Source organism: Ixodes scapularis, unplaced genomic scaffold (genome assembly GCF_016920785.2).
Source record: "Ixodes scapularis isolate PalLabHiFi unplaced genomic scaffold, ASM1692078v2 PGA_scaffold9__187_contigs__length_104089568, whole genome shotgun sequence".
NCBI classification, from domain to species: Eukaryota; Metazoa; Arthropoda; class Arachnida; order Ixodida; family Ixodidae; genus Ixodes; species Ixodes scapularis.
Window position 1 is genome coordinate 88,653,780 of NW_024609884.1, and position 23,361 is coordinate 88,677,140.

At 45.2% G+C, this 23,361-nt stretch overlaps 2 protein-coding genes across 4 annotated transcripts in view; one reads left to right on the forward strand and one right to left on the reverse strand.

The window, feature by feature from the left end:
* Window positions 1–17,839, reverse strand: part of LOC8052454 (nucleoporin NUP42) — a 35,565-nt gene extending 17,726 nt beyond the window's left edge. Inside the window, exons 1-4 of the mRNA XM_029989113.4 lie at window positions 17,339–17,839; window positions 11,296–11,932; window positions 9,573–9,753; window positions 6,734–6,820 (exon numbers count right to left, since the gene is read on the reverse strand). Of these exons, the coding sequence (XP_029844973.3) occupies window positions 6,734–6,820; window positions 9,573–9,753; window positions 11,296–11,932; window positions 17,339–17,414 (981 nt within the window). The 5' untranslated portion in view covers window positions 17,415–17,839. The remainder of the gene's footprint in view (window positions 1–6,733; window positions 6,821–9,572; window positions 9,754–11,295; window positions 11,933–17,338) is intronic.
* A 4,574-nt stretch (window positions 17,840–22,413) lies between these two features.
* Window positions 22,414–23,361, forward strand: part of LOC8052455 (ras-related protein Rab-24) — a 71,117-nt gene continuing 70,169 nt past the window's right edge. The window contains exons 1-3 of one of the 3 annotated variants that reach the window (XM_029989116.4): window positions 22,414–22,587; window positions 22,937–23,109; window positions 23,179–23,247. In XM_029989116.4, the coding sequence (XP_029844976.1) occupies window positions 22,996–23,109; window positions 23,179–23,247 (183 nt within the window). In that variant the 5' untranslated portion in view covers window positions 22,414–22,587; window positions 22,937–22,995. The other 2 variants (XM_029989117.4, XM_029989115.3) reach the window with 2 other exon arrangements.

The window sequence follows — 23,361 nt, forward strand, 5'->3', positions numbered from 1 at the left end:
GTACCGCGCTATAACCAAAACATCAATTTTTCAGGCCAAAATACATGAGGAGGCACTCACTTGATCGAAGGACGTTTTAGCGAACGCCCACGTTTCAGCGAATGACACTTGAGCGAATAGTCGGACGCCGCGAAGCGGCGTTTGCGGGTGGGCCAAATGGGTTCACATTTCTGTAATGAGCCGCCGCAGACTGTCGCCGCAAAGCGGCGTAAGCGCAGCGCGATGGATGGGTTAACGCGCGCCCCCATTATTCGCTAAAACGTTAATTTGCTCAAATGTCGCTGTTCGCTAAAATGTCATTCGCTCAAGTGATATGGACCCAAATACATGCCATGAGACAACTTACCTTTGTAAAACATTTTATATTAGATGAAAAATAAAGCTTAGTTTGAGGAAAGTCTTTATTTCACCAGACTAGTACACTTCTCTCTCAAGTGTGTCACGCATTTTGAAAGAAATGAGTGACTTTTGCCTGGTGCAGCCTTTTAACGGCGTCGCGCGTTGCGGACGGACGTTGCGAGCGTTCAGGATTGCTAACCCTAATCACTTTTCTCCGGCGATGAAAACACGTGAAAATTCGCATCCTTTATACGGTACGCGCCAGTAATACCTTCAACTTGAGCACAGTCATGAAATGCTCCAAATAAGAAATCCAGGCGATGTTCGAAAACACAAATGCTTAGAAAGCACCACTGTAGTCGAAGTAAACAAACACGACGACACGGGCGTTTCTGCCGTACTGAGAGTGCCGCCATGACATCGCCGCACGAGTAGGTGGATCTTCCCTTCTAGTACGTGCTGGGTTATCATAGCGACGCACGACGAAAATTCACAGTCAAGGACAGCGATTTTACGCGGAACATTAAGCTTCCACCACGCCATCTATGTCGACGATCACAACCGACGCCATGTTTGCGGATAGAAGCCGCCCCGCCAGCCCCGCGACCGGCATGCAACGCGCGCGAACACTTCTCGACCTGCGATTGGTCTGTCATTGCGGTTACCAACGCAGCGGAGGAACGCACGCACGTGAACGAGTCGCTATGGCAACTGAAGCTTCTCTCTTCGCTTCTCCCCGCTTCTTCGAGCAACCTCCCTGCTTCGCGAGTGCCGTTTGCGGCTAGCGCCGTTATCTTGGTTATCTAGTGTCGCACAGAGAAGCGTGCTCTCTGCGCCGGTTGGTGCGGTCGGCGGGCCGTTTCAGAAACCGCACTATAACTGGTATTTCCCTTCGCGCGCCTGCATTTTAAGCGGTATGTAATTACACGGAGTTCTATGGGAGGCGAACCGGAGGTTTAAAAGAGCTGCGTTATACCCGGTCCTGCACTATAAGCGGTTACGTTGTAAGTGGTCTATACTGTACCGTATTTTCAGCAGTATTTACTGCCATTATTTCTAAGGGTGACTGCAGTATCATATTTAAGGTTTATAACTCTCCAGAAATTTTTCGGGTTATTCTTTAGCATACACGCAAGAACAGTGTTATATAATGTTTGTTTTTGCATCTTGATTACAATTCTGCATTGTTTATTGACCGCATTAAGAGTAGAACCAAAACCGAACCAAAAACCGGAACCGAACCATTATTTTTAGTTGAACCAGAATTGAACCAAACCGAAATTTTTGCTGCATCTTGGAACTGAACCGGAAAAAAAATATATATAACAGAAAATGGTTCACGACCTTTTTTTTTTTTTTTTGTTGTTAGTATCACAAAATGAATATTTGAGGATAAAAAATTGGTAGCTGTATTTCTATGTATTGATAAAATCGTCATGTACAGAACAGCAATGTATGAGAAATTGTGGGTTTTCGTGGCGCTTTTGTATTGGCACTATAATTAATCATGTGTCATGTGGTCACGTGACAGAGATATTCTGTCAAGTAATGTCATGTCACATGGCCCCATGTCACGTGACTCACTGCGTCAAGTTGATTTAAATTAATATAGTCACTAGACTAGTGTTGTTGACACCGCGACGTCACATGACATCACAACTTTGCACCGCGATTCACGTGACACAGTGACACCCTCGATTGTCACGAGCCCGAGCCGAGTGCTCGGGTTCATGACAATCAGCACCGACAAACATTCAGGTAATGACTCGAGTTCAATCAATGATGAGAATAGCCCAGGTCTAAAAATATCTGAAACTCAGCCCATGTTCTGTGCTTTCCCTACCCCAGCGCATGACTATGATGAACACTGATGATATATAATTAGTGTCAGATCATGTTACCGCTGTTCTAATTGTGAACTGAGGAGGGGAAAGCTGTTTCTTTCCATTATTTTTTCTACATATGCCATTGTGCGGAGAGGAAAACTAACAAGTGTTTTTGCAAGTTATCAACATCAGGGATTAGTTCTTAGCAGTATTTACTGAAAATGTGCTGCTGAACTGCCTCAGAGGTTTAGTGTTAACAAGTGACACAAACATAATTGTTGAATTAACACCCCCAAACGGAAGAGGGAGCCCTCCAAGGATAAAAAATATTCTCTAAAGGAGCAACCAAAAAGAAAAAAAAACATTGAGAAAGAGGGGGGGAGGGGGGTAGCTTTAAAAAAGGACTGTGTTGTAAAGGTTTGGTCGGCCCCACATATACAACACAAACCAGAAATTGCGGCTTCGGAAGCTACTTTGTTTGCAAAAACACTCTTGCCAGAAAGCGCACTTTCGTGGTGCCAAACGCTTGTGCCGTTCCTCATGACGCTGCACCAATCAAGAATAATTTGTGTCCCTCAAATACATGGCTCACACTGAGCGTGAACCTTCTGCAGCAGGCATTTTGCACCACCGGATTTGATTTTCTCAGCAAGAACAAATCGTAACTATCACCAGCATATAGTGCGAGGATGTCACGTGCAAATTATATTAAACAGTTAAGCTTTCTGGTGAAATGCAATGTTTGCAACATTAGCAAAAAGAGGTCCAAATTGTAAAGTTGCGCAGTATATTTAGCAGTCTTGCGATGACATACGGCAGCCTAATAAATGTTAAAAGCGAGGGCCCAAAACAAGTGCACATAAAACCGAATATGACATTAGCATCCCAAGGCAGTATTTTGCAAAGTTTTCGGTTCATGCAAACCGATGCCCAAATGTGATTTATGTTAGGATTATAAGAATCTTTGTCTGTCCTTTGGGCTACTTATGTGTAATTAGGAATATCATTCCATCTCTCTAATTCTTTTTGGAGTAAGGCATTGCATATCGGATCCATTTGAAGAATAGATCTATCATATGAGCACACAGTCCTTTTTGGCATGCCCCGTGACCTGGTGTTTCCCACTGCCAAACAGCGAACAAAAAAGCGAGTTTCTGCAAATTGGCTCAACACCAAGCATATTTTCGCGTATCGTCCTGCCGTGCCGGTCTCAAGTGGTTACCTATGTGAACTTCATACAGTCAAATTTATTGATAATAAAAATATATTTAACCATTGACTGAAGATTTGACAGACATAAATAAAGGGCCGATCACCTGAAAGATGTACATCATAAGGAAATGCACCCCCAAGCTATCTGGAAGATGCTCAGCAAATAGTTTCCAATGATTTTATCTTCGACAGGCACGTGTATAAGTGATTTGGGAGAGCCTTAAACAAATTTTTAATTTTGAAGTTGATTTTAAAAACAATGTCCTTTCTGATACATATATAACTTCTAAACATATAGAAGTCTTATTACCTCTTATGTGATGAACAGCAATTTTAAGTGTCTGTGGCATGGGCAAAAACAAAGTACACAGGGGCAAGTGGAGGAACTATGATGATTACGCATGCAGACCATCAGAAAGTGACCAGTTAAGTAGCTGCCATGTCAAGTAGAGCATAAAATACTTTGTGTTATTTAACAAAAAATCATCAATTATTAAGGGTGATTCTTATTTGCAAATTCAATTGAACGGCACCTTGTCAAGAACAAACCTCAACAGCCAGGCTATGCCAGTTTATCCTGTATAAGAAAATGTTCAATTGGGTATGTGCTGTTTTAGGACAGATTCAATCACAGTACGAAGGTGCTTACATATTAGAGTGAGCAATTTGGATCACTCCTTTCTGCATGATTCTTTGCCTGCACCACAGTGCTGAGTATGAACAATGTTGGTTAAAAAAACAAGCGTTGTGATTGCCGCTCAGTGTTTCTATAGAAGGTAGACTAAAAGGGCTTGTGCAAAACCTTTTGTGACATTTTGAAAATATTATTTCCTTTATTCAGTTGCATCATCACATATATATTGTGAAACTTATTTTGTAAACTATATATGGCGATGAGGTGCCCATTTCATGATTTTATGCATTGTAATTAATTTCTTAGTTCAAGAGCCCAGCTACGATTAACTTTTAACACTGCGAAGCAAAGTTGTACCAATTGCGAGTATTTTGGGCAACCTACCACACTTCGTGACAACCTTTTGATTCAGGTATAATATATGTGACTGAGGTAAACAAAAGGATAAATACAATGTTTTGTATGTTAATCCAGATTTTCTTTTAATGTTTCGTTGAAATTAAATAACGCAATTTCTGATCCCTGGTACCTGGTACCTGAAAATAAAAATGGAGTGTACGAACGATAAAACTATTAAGTAGAGTTACTCGTTTCAGGGTGGAAATAGTGCCTATTGCTAAAGCAATGCGGAAAATATATTATCAATTTAGCGTTTCAAACCTGTTCGAACCAGTCTGAACCATTATTTTTGCTCCCTGAAACTGAACCGAAAACTGTGAACCCAACCCTAACCGATAAAAATTTCAGTTCGACACTCTGCCCAGTTTAAAGAAACATTAAACCTAGAGAAAAAAAAAAAGTTTTTTTTTTTTTCTACCTAGTTAGGACAGGCATGTCTCAATAAATGTTTGTAGAAAAAAATTCTCATTTGCCCAATATTTTTGCTACAATATGAATTTTTTGATTTGCAAACAAAACCTAAATTGTACCCCTATGGGATGATGATAGTGTTTGTACCCAACTGGAGCGCGGTCCGAGTTCTGTAGCATAAATATTGGGCAAAAGGTTACCAGGCAGAAAATATTTTTTTTTTCCTTAGGCTCAAAGTTTTTCTAAGTTGCACTTTGTAGTCTTGGCCTTCCGAAACAGTCTTCTTTTTCGAATTTAGATGTTTTAAAGAACAGTTAAACCAAGGAGCAGATAAGCTTTTGCTAAATGTGACGGTGGGTACGAAAGTGCCAGCAAGTTCTTGCATTTTCGATTTGAAAAGAGGCCAATTATCAGAAACAGAGCGAACATCGAAGTCGACCAGAAAGGAAACAAATTTTTCTGGTTTGGCATTCATACCGTATAGTCTTACGGTTTTATGCCACTTGGATTTGGAAAGAAGATGTAAAGAAAAAAATACAATGAATTACTTTATGGTCACTTATTTTGAAGGTAGTTAATTGATTTAACAAGTGCCAGGCTCTGAACAAAGAATGAGGTCAAGAATATTTGAAGCATGGGATGTTGATCGCGTGGGTTCGGTTATAATTTGGGAAAGATTGAAGTTAAGACAGAAATCTGCCAGTTCACTCTACATACCAGTTTAAAGGGATACTGCAACGGAACTGTAGTACCCATTTCATTGTCTAAATCGGTGGTTCTCAGCTATCAATGTTTCGCGGACCCCTTGTGGATCGGCGGAGATAATGGAGGACCCCGTTCATGGCGAAGGCAGGAAAAGGGTATAGGTTAAATATAATATTGATTAATTAAATAGATATAACTAAGGGTTAGTGTGAAGTAGACCTCTCTTGCTGACATACACATGAGAAAACTAGCCCGAAAACTGAAACATTTGTTCTCGATCTGAAAAATACAACTTATATTGCCGGGCTTGACTCATGAGGCAGGGCTTCGCGGACCCCTATAATACCTTCGCGGACCCCCATTTGAGAACCACTGGTTTAAATGACAAGCACGTTCTGGCCACACCACGGAAACACCAATTTTTTGCTCGAAAAGACACCAAAACATTATTCAAAAGGAATAAAACGAACGTCGTTACGTCACTCTGCACTCAAAAGCAGCTCCGCTCTGCGGAAGTACGGCGGCAAGTTGCATGCGCGCGAGCCCTGTTGAACAGGATTTTCCTTTTCTCCCGGCCTATTCAACCCTTGCAGAGGGTTGAATAGGCCGGGAGAACCCTTGGAGAGGCAACGATAAATGGCCAGGTTGTAACGCGTCGACGACGCCAAGTGACAGAGCTCATAACCATGTCAGCCCCCAAGCAGCTTTGCCCACTCTCGACTAAGTGATGTCACGTCTGTGACATCAATTGGTCAGCTCCCGTGATGCATTGCGCTTTTTGATGGCTGATTTTCAAGTGCTCGCTGGAATCAGTCCTTTATAATGAAAAATATAGCCATCCATTCAAAATACAAGCTTGCGATTGTCATTAGCAGATTCAGTTGAGCATGTTTAACTTGTTTCCGAATGGGAGAGGTACATTTTAAGTTTCGATTCAGTATCCCTTTAAGAAAAACACTGTGTAGAAGAATGAAAGGACATCATGAAAGATTATGTTAAAAATACTTAAACTTTACTTTGAAAGTAAATTCTATTTATAGTACTTTACTTCAAGTACATTGCACCCAGTGTACTTACTACTTAACTTGAAGTACATCTCATTTACTTTGTACCTTACTTCCAAATACTGTTTCGGGGTACTTTACCCAACACTGACAACAGCTAATAAGAGCACACAAACAAGCAAAGCAGTGCAAAATCAACTCACCAAAATTTCTTTTGCAGTAGGTGTCATTGCAAGCAGGTGATCAATATTTTGCTGGACATTCTGGCCAATTTGATTGAGCTGTTGGATCTGAAACCAATTAATCATGCATGAATAAAGTGCTACATACCTTCATGTTAGTTAGCTACCCGTAGATTTCCACTATAATGAGGATAGTAGATCAGACGTGGACGGTGGTGTACCGTGGTTGCAGGTCGACCGAGGTCTCCAAAGTTTGGACACTGAATGGTGATTTGAAGTGTTTCAGATGTGCAAGGCTGCCATTTGCTTGACATGCTAGCTATCATGTCAAGGCAGCTTGACATGATAGCTAGGCCCCTCATATGTGATAGCTAGGTCCCTCATTTGTGTGACTGCTCTGAAGACCACTTTCTTCTTGGTTCAATCATTTTTCTGGAATAAGTTGCCAATCTGCTCTGCAGATTGCATCTTCCCGTAAGAGAGATAGACGCCTCTGGACACATAATGCAGTCTTCTGAACCCTAGGCCTTTGCTGCAGTGACCACCTTCCTGCCGGTAAAATGCGGGACACCCTGACCGGGGGGGGAGGGGGGGGGGGGAGGAGGAGGACGGTATTTTTACGACTCAAGAAATAAGTATTAAAGGGATACTTCAATGAAATTTGAAATATATCCGTCGTGTTCAAAAATAGGTTGAATATGATCCACAATATCTGTAAATGACAGTCGCACGTTTCTATTTTGAGTCTAGTGGCTGTATTTTTTGTTATAAACGGCCCACTCTAGCAAGTGCTCGGAGAAGGCCCACCTTAGAGCACGCGACATCCGACACAATCGTGACGTAGGTCGTCTCGGGACGAGCAAAGCTACGGTGAGTCTGACGCCGAGGGGATGGCCTAGTCGTTCTAGCCACCGAAGCGGCAGCTTTTGTGCGAATTTTGAGTGACGGGTTAATCTTTTATAATCTTGTAGGGGGACAATAGCTACTTCTGGAACACACAAAAGGGATTTTCGGGAAGACGGGAGTTCCTCCTTCCCCTCTTCTCTCGTCGTGGTCGGAGGGGAGACACTCACCGTCACTAGCTGTCAAGGTTCCTAGATGGGCATTACAAACGAGGCGTTAGCGACATCCACCAGGTGCTCGTTGCTAATCAATCGTTTAATTTGTTTTAAAATTCCTTTTCGTGACTTTTTTAATAAGATATTGGTGTGCTCGATGTGATACTGCTCCTTTGAACACATATTGACAATTAAATAAGCGCCGAAATTTCGTTGTAGTATCCCATTAAGGGAAATTCACCAACGCGCACACCCCGAAATCCTGTGCTCTCCGAAAGCGTATTATACACCTAAAAATTGTATGCGGCAACTAAACTAAGTTTCACTCACAGTGATATATTTTTGTTTATTTGTAATGGTAAATATTTTATTAAAAGTATTTACGTTCAAAACATAGATTGACTGCACCAGACCCCAATGCATCAAAAGGAAATAAAAAGCAGTAAATATTTTTCGGTTTATTGTGTTCTGTCGATACTTACTCTTATATTAACATGCTCCTACACAAAAATAAAACCTTATGCTGTTGTTTTTTGACCATTGCGAGTTGCAGGTTTTTTGCCTTGTGTGGCCGTCTTCACTAAAAAAAAGCTTTCCACAACAATCCTTTCGCATGATACAGTATGATTTGCAACTAATTACAATAGTTTATTTTTCAGCTTGTGGCAAGCAATTTTTGCTTGCAATATTTTGCCATCAAGGGGAGAGGCACAACGGCGCATGCGCGTCAGTCTCCTGCAAGAATGACGGTTGCTTCCCAAACTGCTTGGCAAGAAAATGACATACCATTGAGATTCGCACATTTATCAGCGACCCCCGCGGTTCCCCTTCGCCCGTTGTTCGGAAGCGCCATAATTTGCGCAGTGAATGTTACGACAATGTGAAATGCGGGACATTTTGAAGATTTTGGAATTTCTTGCGGGACGCGGAACACAAGCCCTTAATGCGGGACAGCCCCGCGAGTCGCGGGACAGGTGCTCATCCTAGCCTTTGCCAAGATTTTCGTTTGTGCATTGGCCAAGTTTCCATGCTGCATTCAGTAACACATACTGTGGAGTTCTAGCGAATTGTGTTTATACGTAGAACAATATTCGTATTGGGAACTTGCAGTGCTACCCCAATGCTTGCCTCAAAGCACACACCCAGAGTGGTATTGGGCTGCAGTGGCCCCAAGCCACGTCCAGTTTGCCCCGCTCGGGCCGCGTTCGGACGTGGTTTGGGGCCACTACACGACTCAGAAAACAACTTGCTAAAAGTACCTCCTGTGCCTCGTCATTGGTGTGGCCACACATTGTTGTGAAAGGCACAAGATCAACAGCTCTGGGGATGTTTCATCTGCATTCAGCAAAACTCACATTTAAATCTAAAAACATAAATGTTGGTTAAAAGTCAGCTATGGAAACAGTCTGCGGAATGGGTTGAATAAAGTAACCAAATCACCATCTGCGAGGGTTCTGTGGGTGAATTGCACGTGATAATTTCTGGTCACTGCAAGCTCACCTGTGAAAACAATGCAACCAAGTTTGCTTCTGCAAAAGCAACCACCATTTTGCAACAATGACCGCGATGCAAGCCAACACTAACTGAAGATACAACGAAGATACAGTGCGGCCGATGAAGGCCAATTTTGGCACAGTGCAATACACAGCCTAGACAAGCTGATAACGGCAGGGCATCCTCTTTCCCTCACGAAAATTGTCCCTGCCGCTTTTGTCCTGTCCGTGGCTACACCACTTGGAGATAAGCAAATATCACAAAAAGAAAAGCTCAGAACTGGGTCTGTCCAACCAGTCTGCACTTACATAAGCACTCATGGTGCCCGCCTCCTTTGCCTGGTAGCACTCCCAGCGCACCTCCTCCATGGAAGCGTCCGCAAAGCCCGGGTAAGACAAGGAGTTGGCGTAGGGTCCGTACGAAGAAAATGGCCACTGCCCACTGGCCTTCCACGTTTTCATGTCCCGTACCACCCCGAGCGACGCGTCGCTGGAACATCCGGAGACAAAACAGGAATCCCATTAATCACGACCGTCCAAGTAGGCTAGAAGCACCATTTAGCCCAGCAAAAGCCACTGTTAGCCTTCTTGATTTCTGTTGTCTATTTCAAGCTACTAAAGCGCTCTCCAGAGCCTCTACCTGTGTAGGCGGAAGCTCTATCAAGCAAGATGTGACTTGGCAATAAGCTACAACGCCACAAAGCAAACCCATGCAACACTAAAAAAAAGGGGGAAGAAAAATGATGAAGCATTTTGCTGTATAATAAAAAAAAAAAATAATAAAGCTAATACATAAATTAATTGCCTCACAGATGCCTAGATGCCTCGTAAGAGGCAAGGAATGAGCAAACACTAGCGAGTATTTCTATCATTTCCTTATAATAAAAGCGCCAAATACACAGGGACCAATCAGTAGACAGAGGCTAAGTACACTCACAACAGCTGTGAGTGTGAGACTACATCTTGCTACATTTATTCAGAGCTTTTCTTCCAAGCAATGCACCAACTAGCCCATCTTTTTATCTCATATTTCTATTACTTCGAATTGAGATAGAGCAGGCTTTAAAATTAATGCAATTGAGACAACATCAAATGTGGGATTTTGTGTTTCTTTTCTCGCAAGATTTAGATAAAGGTATATTATGTCAAGAGATAAATTAAAATACAATATGTAGTGAATGCAAGTTATTTTAAAGGTCTTACTTCCAGAACACCAGCGGAAGACTTAAAAGCAGACAAGTTGGAAGTACCGGAAACATGGATACAAATCATCTGCCAAGACTAGTTGCCCAGTTCAGCAAACAGGTGTGCTCAGAGAAGAAGGGTTCCATCCACCAGCATCACAACAAAAGCCAGCACAATGGACCTTTTTCTAAAGCCCCTCGATAAAGGCGTTTTTTACAAGTACCGCCAACCATTGTTGTGGAAGCGCGCGAGACACGTGCTACGAGTGGGTGCTCCGCCGCCATTCGCTTCCTAGGACCACTCATTTCAGTGCTGCGCTGCCATTCGCTTCCAAGGGCCGCTCGAGATGTGGGTCTCGTGCACTCGCGCATTTGACGCTACTTGCACGACAAACGCAAACATATCGAGGGGCTTTACCTTTTTCGAGTAATGAGCGCCGTCTGGGGAGTTGTCTGCGAACTACAAATGAAAAGCAGCCCAATATGCCTCCGCCCGCCAAAAACACATTGGCATTGTGCCGTTGTATCGGTTTTCAGTGCTTTTTATACCCCATACTACTGATACTAAAAAATGAAGCGTCAAAATAGACTAAATACGCGCAAAGATAGATGCTGACAATGTTACTTTCGCCATTTTCGCAGGGCAATCGTTCCGGTGCCCTGCTAAAATGGCGACAGCGGGAGTGTACACATGCGCAGAAGATTACTAGAAAAAGGTCCAATTTTGGGGGTGGTCGTGTCCACACCTACAGAAGCCCCATTCCAAGTTTATGGTGCTAGACAATTTTCTAACTGATGTCCCACTGTTAGACTGAAACACAAGGTCAGTTCAGCACAGCCTTGCTCACCCAAGGGACTCACTGGCATCTCTGTCCTCATCCAGCTTTGTGGCCTCATCGAGAGCCTTGTTGAAGTCGAAGGTTACAGCAGCCTTCCCATTGCTTCTGTTGTCGCTTCGCTCGCTCTGATGGCCATCCTTCACCCAGCGGTGTTTGCTTTGACTCCCCAAATGCTGGTCCTGGTCTCCTTGGTACCTGTTGCGGTTTCCCTGGTAGCTTTCCTGGCTTCCTTGGTACCTTTCCTGGCTTCCCTGGTACCTTTCCTGGCTTCCCTGGTACCTTTCCTGGCTTCCCTGGTACCTGTCCCGACTTCCATGGTACCTGTCTTGGTTCCCCTGGTACCTATCTTGGTACGAGTCTTGGTTACTTTGGTACCTGTTCTGGTTACCTTGGTACCTGTTCTGGTTACCTTGGTACCAGTCTCGTTGGTCGACATGCCGGTCTTCCGCACTGCCATAGGATCCCCCATAGCTGGGGTCGCGGTACCCACGGGGTTTCTGGCGCTCCTCCTGCTTACGAGTCTGCTCTAGGGCTGCATTGAAATCGAAGCTGCTTGCACGAACTAGAGGCTGCTGAGGCAAGCGGGACTGATGCGACGAGCGGTAGTTGTCCTGCTGTAGATTGCATCTGTCCGAATGAGGGTAGCCTGCAGCAGTGAAGAGATCGGTCACACACTGCAGTGGTACATTTTGAGTAGTTTCTGGTTACTCGAAAACTACTCAAACTCCCAAACCTTAACAGGCTGTCGTCCGGGGTTGCAAGAGTCAGATCAGCCTCAAGGTGGGTCTACCAATACAGTGAAACCCGTTTAGAATGAACCCACATACAACGAATTATTGTGAATATCGAACTCACGGAAAATTTAAATAAAAATGTATGTGAAAAGTACTTTTTATAGTGAACAACATATTGCAACATATTGGCTATATCAAGCTTTTTCTCCCTGGGAAGGCTTCCAAAAACGCGCAAACAATCGTCTTCAAGCCTGTCTCTTCCCCCAAAAAAAGTAGGAAAGAAAGAGAATTCTAAAAGCTCAAGCCGCGAACAAAATTGAGTGAAGAGAAGCAATTCAGAAGGGGAAAAAGCTAAAAAAACACTCTGCCCACACGCACAGAAAAAGAAATTCCTCCCAAAGCGGTAGCCCACAAAGAGAAGCGATTAAAAAAAAGGAGATAAGCTAAAAAAAAAACTCTGCGCACATAAAAAAAAAATAGTGCGTTTTTAGATGGCAAAAGCGAAGATATGAGAAAGAAAGAGAAGCTCTCACCTTGCAACGAACGAATTGTGGAAGTTCGTTGTAAATGGTTTTTGCTATATCAAACTATTTGCTATATCGAGCTGATCATGGCGTTTTCTGCTGTTCGTTATAAACGGGTTAGACTGTACCATGTAAAAGACAATGCCTGCAACTTTCCTCCTCTCACTTGTGGATCTACAAAGGGCTGCCTAGCTTGTGTCCACGTCACCGCCAGTGCAACTTGCAATGTCTCACGAGTGCGATGCTAGCATGTGGCAATGCCAAGACGCATCTGCTACTTCCTCGCATACTCTCGTTGAGCTTTGGCTTGCTTGGGGCATGTTCTACTAATGACGACGTTATGTGTAGGACTTGCCTTCTAGGTGCTATTAGCTCCAGTAGTTCCACGGCACAAGGCTATATACCTCGGCACAACTCCTAACAACAGGCTAACAAGATGCTAATGAAGTGAACCAAGCTGACGATTATGGAGAAAACGTGAGGTTTGGCCACCAGAGACTGGACGAATGTGCTAGCAAAAGGCTATTCAGCAACTCTTCATTTCTTCACTATACTTCATTTCACCAGAAGTGTAAATGAAGGAGAAGCTACAAGAATGACCATGCAATGCTTTAGGCAGCAAACGCTAGCCATGAAGTGAAAGCAGCGAGCCAACATGCTCGTGCTTCAAGCATCGGCTTTGGTAGCACTTGCGGTAAAGTGGAGTATAGTAGACAACTGTGGAATGCAGCAAGTTTGCAAGCAAGCATGGCTTTTGAGGCAAGAATAAAGGCTCTTGACTTTCCCCTTACTCAGCAGCAATGAGCAGAAAATTGCTGCTTCTCAAAGTACCCCCCCCCCCCCCCCCCCTCAAGTCCCCCGCCCTCCCCCGAGCATTGCCCTTTTGCCTATAGGTGGCTTGCACATGACGTCATTTCCGATGCCCTCCAGGGAAAAGGGGAAGAAGGAGCTCCCCTCTTATCAGGATCCTCCTTTGTGCCTCCCGTATAAGCACAGAATCTTCTATAATCTCCTCCCAGAAGATTATAGAAGATTAACCTGTCACTCAAAATTCTTACAAAAGCAGTGTCCCTCTCCTCCTTTGACATGGTGTTCAAAAGTATGCAATTTGACGTCAGTGCAAGCAGCCTATTGGGGACGCCTCCCCAGAGTTTGTGCACAAGGGACTCCTTTATTTTGAAAAGTGAAGAGAGAAAGGGAAAAAAACCTTTTGTATCCGGCCGATCACTCTCGAAGGAGCATCTCAGTATCAAGCGTTTGATACTGAGACGCTCCTTCGAGAGTGATCGGCTGGAGCAGCTAGCCTGCCAGATGATATCATCTGGCAGGCTAGCTGCTCTAACCAAAGTTTTGAGGTGGCTCTTGAAATTGGCTGTCGTGCGATTGGCGTGCACAAACCTCTTTGCAAGCTTCACCGCGTCCGGACCGTAAACCCGACGTTTCAGGACCCGCTCGGTCCCTTGGTCACGGGTGACTGCATGAGCTAGTCATCGCATAGAGATTTAAACATAAACATTTTCGACAGAGGTCTGTCTGGTTAGGGAGAAATTGACATAGTTTTTGCGGGCTCTAACCAAAGTTTTGAGGTGGCTCTTGAAATTGGCTGTTGTGAGATTGCGTGCACAAACCTCTTTGCAAGCTTCACCGCGTCCGGACCGTAAACCCAACGTTTCAGGACCCGCTCGGTCCCTTGGTCACGGGTGACTGCATGAGCTAGTTATCGCATAGAGATTTAAACATAAACATTTTCGACAGAGGTCTGTCTGGTTAGGGAGAAATTGACATAGTTTTTGCGGGCTCTAACCAAAGTTTTGAGGTGGCTCTTGAAATTGGCTGTTGTGCGATTGCGTGCACAAACCTCTTTGCAAGCTTCACCGCGTCCGGACCGTAAACCCGACGTTTCAGGACCCGCTCGGTCCCTTGGTCACGGGTGACTGTATGAGCTAGTCACGTTTACGTTTAAATATTAAGGCATGGGTAGGATTCTGTGTTTTCGGAGTTTATTTTTTGTGAAATTCAGAGAATGTTTTTCACAGTTAATTTTTTTTATAAAAATTTGGGGTTTATTTTTGTTAGATCCCTAATTCTATAAAATTCTGAGTTTATTTTACAGCATTCACAATTCTTAAAAATAAAAAGACAAAAATAATGTTTGAGTAAAATGACCCGTTGTCTGAAGGAACCTTGATGAACTAAAGGGCAAACACCTTTTCAGATTTCAAAAGAAGCAGGGCATCTCAGTCCACTGATAACCCTGTGCTCTTATAAAATTTGTGTAGAACACTATTTTTTCGCTTTTTATTTTGTCACTTTGACCTCAATATTACGAGTTTTTCGGATAAATCTGAATTGGCGGAAAATGTACCGGCGAGCGTTTTTCGGATTGAGTAAACCTATACGAAAGAGCTCGTCCACCTCAACCAAAAATTGCTCTACGCACGACGTGAAACTCGCATAAAACGAATGGTTAGAACGGGTTTCCCAAGTGGTAGCGTTCAGTAGCGGCCCCGGAGTCAAAAAGTCACCAACTCCTTCTACTGGACTGCCAAAAATCGCTTTCGGTGCACAAAACTCCGGGGCTTCGGAGTCAAGCTCCGAAGCACCGAGTCCGGAGACGGTGCACGTAGAGTCAAAGGAGCTAAAGGTGACGTCATTTTCTGACTGGTGACGATTTCCGGCGCTAAAAGAGAAAAAAAAAAAAAAAAAAATGGCGGGATAAGCTGCTTCAGTTTTGTTGCGGGTGAGCGGTTTGCTCGCTTTTGTTAATAAAAAGTGCTCAAGGTAAGACAAATAACGCGTTCAAATTTCTTTTTCAGGTAAGGCTCTTTTGGAAAATGCATTGGACTGTATTTTGTTTGGTTTGAAAATGCCAATAAACAACGTAAACGTTCATTTGACGCCGTGTCTTGGTCGCTGTTGCACAGAAACTCTGTAATATTGACGATAGACCTGTCCGCGCGCAACAGAGCAAGGCAGGGTATAAACACGACTTTGGAAGCCGGTTGGACACTCACACAGAGCATGATCTTGATTAATGTTTTGTTTGCGTAGCTAAATCGGGGTGCACATTGGCTGAGGCTCGCTTCGGCCGACAAAACCTTGATCGCCGAGCGCGGCCAAACTTCCCGTATGTATACGAATACGTTTCATAGGAAGTTTGTTACAAGGGGCAGAACAAACGTATGGCCGTATAAAAGTATCGCAACCGGCAGCATAGATTCGCCGAGCTCTATATTTTGCGTGTGCTGACGACGTTTTTTGTCGGTTTTTATAATAGTAGCTGCCTTTGCACCGCCAAGCGAAGAGCGCTGCTGTTCGAAGCGATCGCGTTGCATCGCTTCCTACAGCAGCGCTGATGTGTACAGTCACCCGCTTTTTCTTCAACGACCTTGTAAAGTCTTCAATACCGGCGTCAAATAAAAGCGATCGTGCTCGCCATCGTCTGCTTCCAGTTCATTCAAAGACCGTCTGGCACAGGGGAGGAAGCGGAAACTGCCTATACTCCGCGACAACTTTTCTTGGCAGTGCAGTGGAAGGTACATCCCGCGTCCCCTCTCCCATTTCGAGTGTATGAAGGCTCTCCTCCTCTCCCCGGAAATGGGGGAGGAGGAGAGCCTGCGTACACTCAAAATGGGAGAGGGGACGCGGGACGTACCTTCCACTGCATTGCCAAGAAAAGTTGTCGCGGAGTATAGAAGCAGGCTTGGAGCCGCAGGTTTTTTTGCCGTTCAGTAGGCGCTCCGATGACTCAGACTCGAGAGACTCTGTTCAGAGCCGAGGGAGCCGCTACTGAACGGGCCCAATGGTAAGCTATCTGCTTCATACACAGCGGACCCCGTTTCGATACACAGTGTGGGCTTACTTTTTTTATTCTCTTTTTTCTCAGACATTTCGTTTTGTCAAGCATTTGGCGATATTTTCGACATTTCTTTTTTTACAATTATCACCAAAAAAAAAAAAAAGTTGTCGACGACAGTTTGTTGAAATAAAATGGTATGGGACGGAACGGAACGGGGCGGCCAAGTGGGTTTAATTTTGTAATCTCCCAAGTGATACACGTGCCGTCCAAAAGGGGTGACCCAAATGGCATCAGCTCTCCACGTCGTGCGTATAGCCACTTCCGGCCAGGGTGCACGAGCTCGTGAGTCTAGCTTTACCCTTTGGCGAAGGCATGCGGTTTAGAGAAGCTCGTTTTAGCGAACGCCGTTTTACCGACCCCGGCTTATCGAATCCCTTTATAGAGAACCCAGTTTAGAGAAAATGGCGATGAGGCTCCTTTTACCGAATTCGGCCGCCGCGAAGCGGCGTGTACGGGTAAATCAGGTCAGTTAACGTTTTTGTAATGAGTCGCCGCAGACTGCCGCCGGCCAAGCGGCGGGAGCGCAGCGGGGGGCATGGCTTAACACGCGCACCAGTGATACAAGTTAGAAGTAGGAAAGCGGCCTATCTAAACTGAGGCCCTGCTTTCTCTAAACCGTGCTTTGATAAAACGTGCCCATTTTGTAAAACGTGCTTCCAACCATACGTCAAGCAATTTTTTTTTTTTTTGTTCAAAGCCACATATGTGTTTGCTTTCGATATATGTCGCGTGCACTCGCACTGTCCCCTTCCAAGAGATTATTGCTTGTTTGCTGCGTTCGGGATATGATATTTCCTGGCCGTGGTTCAGAGTTGAGATATCTGCTTCTTCAGGAGCACCAGCAGTGCATCGTTGTGACGAGCGTAGATACGTTGGCAAAGCGCAACCACCTCCCACAAACCTCGACAAACGCAGCGTTTTAGCGAAGCACTCACCTTCACGCGGATGCAGATACCGGCACTTGTCACCGAATCGACATCTTCCCTGCACGTAAAACCAGCACACCGACATGGTTGTCTTTCTTCTTCAATCAGATGCAGCGGGAAACCTCGGTTAAGCTTGCTGCAAGCAGCTCTCAACCCGATAAATATCACTCTTACAAGCCCGTAGCACCAGGCCGCTTCGAACAGAACGTCCGAATTTCAGTTCGACCCATTCACGCCGGTACATTCGTGGTTGTAAGGATAAAAAAATTTAGGAGTCACCGCGCTCCGAGTATGTTTCCCGTCTTAGACTAAATAAAAGCTACGCTAAATTTCGCTAAATTTTAAGCCATACGATGGCAGCGTGCATAGAGCGCAGAAAGCACGCTCGAAATGTACCCCGCGCTAGGGCTACCCGCGCTAATCGTCTAATGGAACACATGGACAGACGCGGATGGCACCAGAGGGATGGTACTCGCATGGGTACTCGTACCATTGGATAGGTAGATCAATGCTGACGGCTGTAACCTTTTCAGGCTCTTCAGTGGGCTAGCTTGCGCCACCTAGAAGCTAAAAACCAAAAGTATAATTTTTTTTTTTGCTTTTCTGAGTGATTTTGCTTCCCCCCTGCAACGGGATATCACCAGGATGACCTTTGGGGGTATCGGGCAAAAAAACTAAAAGCATCACCCTGGGTCAACGGCAACTACTGACGCGGCGAACTATCCAAACAAAGACCTGTAACGTGAAATCGCAAAAAAAAAAAAAAAAAGAACTATAAACTATTTTTACTGCCCCTAACATTATTTATATCTGTATTTACTATCACATGCACACATAATCATGCGACAAACAAAGAAAAAAAGAACATCTTTCAAGGAACACGTCCGATCAGTCCAAGAACAAGAACCGAAACTACAAAGGCGAAATTAACCAATTTTGGCATTTAAAAACACTTCCCGTATCGAAACAAAAACGATGAGCTGTGAAAGGTACTATTTTATTAATTACGTAAAATTAATTACGTAGGCGCAGTGGGGACGGTCGGGACTGGAGGTCAAACAGCGTGGCGTAGCGTGGCGTGGGCAGGAGCCCCTACTGAAGGTGTACAGAGAGATATGGGTTGGTCATCGTTCGAAACAAGGGAGGCAAATAGCAAACTGGAATTTGAGAAACGGCTGCGGGGAATGGATGAGGAGAGGATCGCTTCCCACGATTGGTCTGACACAGAACAGTTACGCTAATCCCTCCACCAACTCGTCTTCACGCACGTATGCATCCGGCGCGCGCCGCTGACGAGCTCCGTGTAGCGTCGCGTCCGCGTCCAAAGCTGTATTTGAGCAGCTTGGACACAAGATGGAGAAAACGAACCCGACGACTCGCGTCAAGGTATTGGTGTATCGCCGAGGAAGAGTAAAGTGTGGGAGACAAGAATGCAGAAGCGCTTTGGAAATGTACTATCGGGGAAAAATGAAACGCGAACAGAGGAGCGCGTGGCTCGCGGTACAGGCTGCGCCGCCTGGAAGTGGGCCGAGGGTGCGTGGCCTACTCCGAAGTGTTCATACCATAGAGTTATTATAATGTACGCTAGAGGTTCAACTGGCGCTAGTGTGCTGTTGCAAATTGAAGCAGACAGCAAGCAGTCCGAAATTGACTTCCGGTAATGCATTTCTACGGAAAAAAGCGAGTGCATTTCCTCTCTGCGCTCGATTATAAAAGCAAATATCACGAATAAATCGTACCTACTAGGCACATTGGAACATTTCCCAGACACACAGATAAAATAATTGGTCAGTTACGGCGTTTTTATTTTAAAATCGTGGCATGAAAAACGGTGCTAAAACCGCTTCGTACATGTATTTATGTGCACTGTCGGACACTGTTAGCGCGAACACGGCGTCGGCGCTTTCCAGCATGGGGGATATACGATATACGTGCCAAACGAACGAAGGACATGTGGAAAACGAAGAGAGACGGCAAGAACTACGCAGTAACACTGGATAAGTAACTCTGCTTGCAGACGATCACAACAAATTGAAAGTCACGTAATATAGTCCGATTTGCAATAAATCAGTACTGCTTTATGCTTCCTGCTCGTGAATATGTGCGAAGATGCTTGTTCTGTGTTCAAGTCGATCATCACCCGCACGCTCCAAATCTTTGCAAATAGGGGGAAGGCAGAGAACAGGCGCGCGATAAAAACTCCCAACATAGGAAATAATAAGAAAACACACCTTTCGTAGCCCACATACTTTATTCTTTACGTTTCGAACGTTTTTTTAACCGATCGTAAAGATGCACGACGGGGTGATTTTCATATAGTGAGAGGGCAGGCATATTAGCAATATATAAGCACCAACGGAATGCTGGCGAACTTTGAGCACACTCTAGATTTCTTTCGATTGTTATTTTGCTTAGAATCGTGGCTCGTTTCTACATACCTGCCATGGAACAGAGGTTTGGGCCTGAAATATAGCGAAGTTTAACATCGTTCAGTGGTAAAGAAAAAATGCTGTAACTAAAGCAATTACACTTTCACAATATTAATAAAGGTACATACTATCCGGTACAACCGAAATGACAAAAGTTATTCATGTTATTTTCTGGCGAAGAGACAAAATTCACGCGCGTTTTCCCATAGAAATACACAGGGAGGCTGGAAATCTAGACTGCATGCTGTCTGCTTCAATGCAACCGGAAGTCCCATAGACACTAGCGCCAGCTGAGCCTCTAGCGTTTATTGTAATAACTCTATGGTTCATACCCCTCGCTCTGCGCTCCCCAAGCTTCAGCAGTTAGTGCGCTGAAAGCTATCACTGCTATCTTTGCTAGCTCAGCGCGTGCGGTGCGAAGAAGCTCGCCGCACGCGCCGAGCAGGCAAAGCTAAAGCCTGTTTCAGACAGTTGCGCTTGACTGCGTCTGACTGCGTTGCGGCAGCGAGAAACCAGGACATTATTTTTCCTGCTGCTTATATCGCGTGCCAAGATGATTCCTTGAATTGGATTCCACGCTTCATACGAAGCACAGATGTGCCGGTGACTCGCTTTCGGTTCTCGATTTAACGGTGACAGCTTCCAGCGCACTGAGAGGCGCACTGCCGAAGTTTGGGGAGCGCCGAGCGAAGTAGGCCACATCCTCGCCTCCTCGCCCCTAGGCTCACTTCCGTGTGTGTGTGTGTGGGAGGGGGGGGGGGGGGTGCTTGGCCATCCAAGGACATTACGCGAAGAGGCTGACTTCCTCAGGGCTCTGAGATTTGAGGAGAATGGTGAAACAAACCGTCTTCAGGAAGTAGGAATCAGTAAAAGAAGAAATCAAGGGACGGATAGATGATATCGTTTTAAAGTCAAAATTTAAAGTTAAAGCAGTTAAAGGGATTGTCCGGTCGAAACCGGAAGTACTTAAGTTTTTGCGCTCGTTACGTCGAGGGAGCCTTCATGTAGACAAACAACATTTTTATTTTGATATATGATCTCCCGTTATTAACTAAACCTTTCATGAGCGTATGTACGAAACTGCACCCCGAATTCCGCCAGCGTCAATGGCTGACATCCGTAGCTGCTGCGTGACGTCACAAAACGCAAAGGTTTGTCGGGATAACAAGCGTTGGTCGATGGATGCCTTGTATTTTGTTTCGAATTATATAGACTCCTAGGCCAGTGGTTCTCTAAGGCGGTCCGCGAAGGCCCGGTCCGCGAAGCCGTGCCTCACCAGTCAAGCCCGGCAACAAGTTTTTTTTTTTTTTTTTAGGTCGAAAAGAATTGTTTTAGTTTTCGCGCGAGTTTTTTCGTGTGAATTTCAATAAGAGAGCTCTACTTCATACTAGCCCTTAGTTATATCCATTTATTAAATCATTATTATATTTAATTATACCTTTCGACTCCTCTCACCACGAACGGGGTCCTCCATCATCTCCGCCGATCCACAAGAAGTCCGCGAAACATCGATGGTTGAGAACCACTGTCCTGGGCTGTACCCTACTGGAATACGGTTCTTTTATTGCAGTTCCTAAGCGTGTGCAAAAAATGTCACGCCTTTCAGCAGGATATTACTCGAAAACAGCCATAAGCTTCGAGCAAACGTATGCCGTTTCGCGCAAACACAACTGCGACGGCCACTTGCAAAGCAGATGCAGATTTCGCCTCTGAAGCGGCAACTAGGTATACGAAGCGGTATCTGAATGCACATATCGGCCGATCCATTGGATCGGTGATGAGGCTGCGGGTCTTTCGCTCAGAGGCGATGACCGCGGGTCGAAGGCAACTGGCGAATCGTTCAAATGCATATCGTCACTTGACTTGGACGAATTTGGTGAATCGTAGCCACGCTCTTTGCACGAGCGGGTCAAACAGAATTTGGCTGCACGCGTGCTAAATACAACTTCTGGTTTCGTTTCCAGGTGGTCCAGCTGTTGGTTTCGGTTTCGCTGGATAAACAAATTGATTGATCCGATTTGGGCGAGGAGTGGATGGACGTAGTTTAATATCGTTGGCACAGCATCACACCTCAGCTTACGAGCCTTCTGTCCGCTTAGAGCTCAGCTCGTAGCTCTCTTCTGTGAGATGATTGCTGCATAAGCGGGATCTCAATCTTGACGGGAACCCAGTCCCTACGCACGGCGACGATCCATTTTGCTCGTCACTGCACGTCTCGCGGAAAAGTGTGGAACGTCATGTCTTGGCTCGCATGTGCTGCCGGGTGGTTGTGGCACCCAACCGCGCAACAAAAATCTCACCCAACCACGAAACAAGTCGAGCAAAACAACAAAAACGAAGCACGCTGAGGCAGACAAAAATGCTCGCTTTGTGTTTTGTGACGTCAAAACTTCAATGTTGCCAACGAAAGCAGCGTTTACGCTAGAATGCGATTGGAGCAGCATAAATTCAATTACTCATGCAGAGGGGCATATAAAATTCAGATATTGCACGTACGATGCGTCTCGAGGCAATAACAATGATATTCAATTGTTTTCTCGAATACAAAATTTGACCGGACAATCCCTTTAAACTAAAACACTACTTGGCTAGGTGACGCAAGTCACCGTCCGATTCAGAGAGAATAGCCATCATCAGGCCACCATGGCCACAGAGCCGTAACTGCATGCATGGCCACCATTCATCCATCCGGGCGTTGGGGTAGAGCAAGGACGTTGGGGTAGAGCTTTGTCAACTTTGTTGATCTTGGCGATAGGCGCTATGGTGTCCGAGGAATGATCCGTTGAAACGTTGAAATGCCAGCTGACGGTGCAGAATTGTGACGTCTGTGTAAGTGGTCCGATCTGTTGGGAGCTTTTTTCCGTTCACTCTCGCTACTGACACGACGGACCCGTGATTGTGGCAATTATGGTGCCTCGTCGCGGACGGACAAACGTGGCGATGGGTCATCGAAATATGATGCCAGGGTGCGATCGCTCCACATGGTAAACAAAAGACCCGAGGTCCGCGATAACTCGGAAAGACATCGACCCGTCTGTTCGATGTGTCGACGTCAGTTGCCTTTTTGGTATTTGTCAGGTGACGTTTGGCGAGTTCGCAGAACTGTCCTTCGGTGAACGACCCGCTTGCATTTGTATTGGGCGTTTGCAGTTGATGGAGCGTCTCGTTCTCTCTTTAGGTCGTGCTCACGGGTACCGATTCGGGGCACTTACTTCGGTGCCCCATTTCGCTCGAGGCATGAGTAATGTGGACCTCAAGGTGGTCCTCCTGGGTAAAGAGTACGGGGGCAAGACGAGCCTCGTGGAGCGGTACCTCTATGACCGGTTCGACTCCGCCACTCCCTACCAGAATGTGAGTGTCATAGCCGGTTGAAGGAATGTGCCCCTGTCACTCCCCACTCGCTTCCTCTTGTTTTTGTAGACAATAGGTGCTGCGTACGGGGCCAAGCAGATCGCTGTCCGGAACCGAAAGATCACCCTCGGTATCTGGGTAAGCGACATTTCGGTGTATCGTGAATCTACAAGGGACACAATGTTGTCTATGAGAGGTTCAGTACCAAACCTCTCGAGGCTGCAAGCTAGGAACAAGCACGGCCAAAAAAAC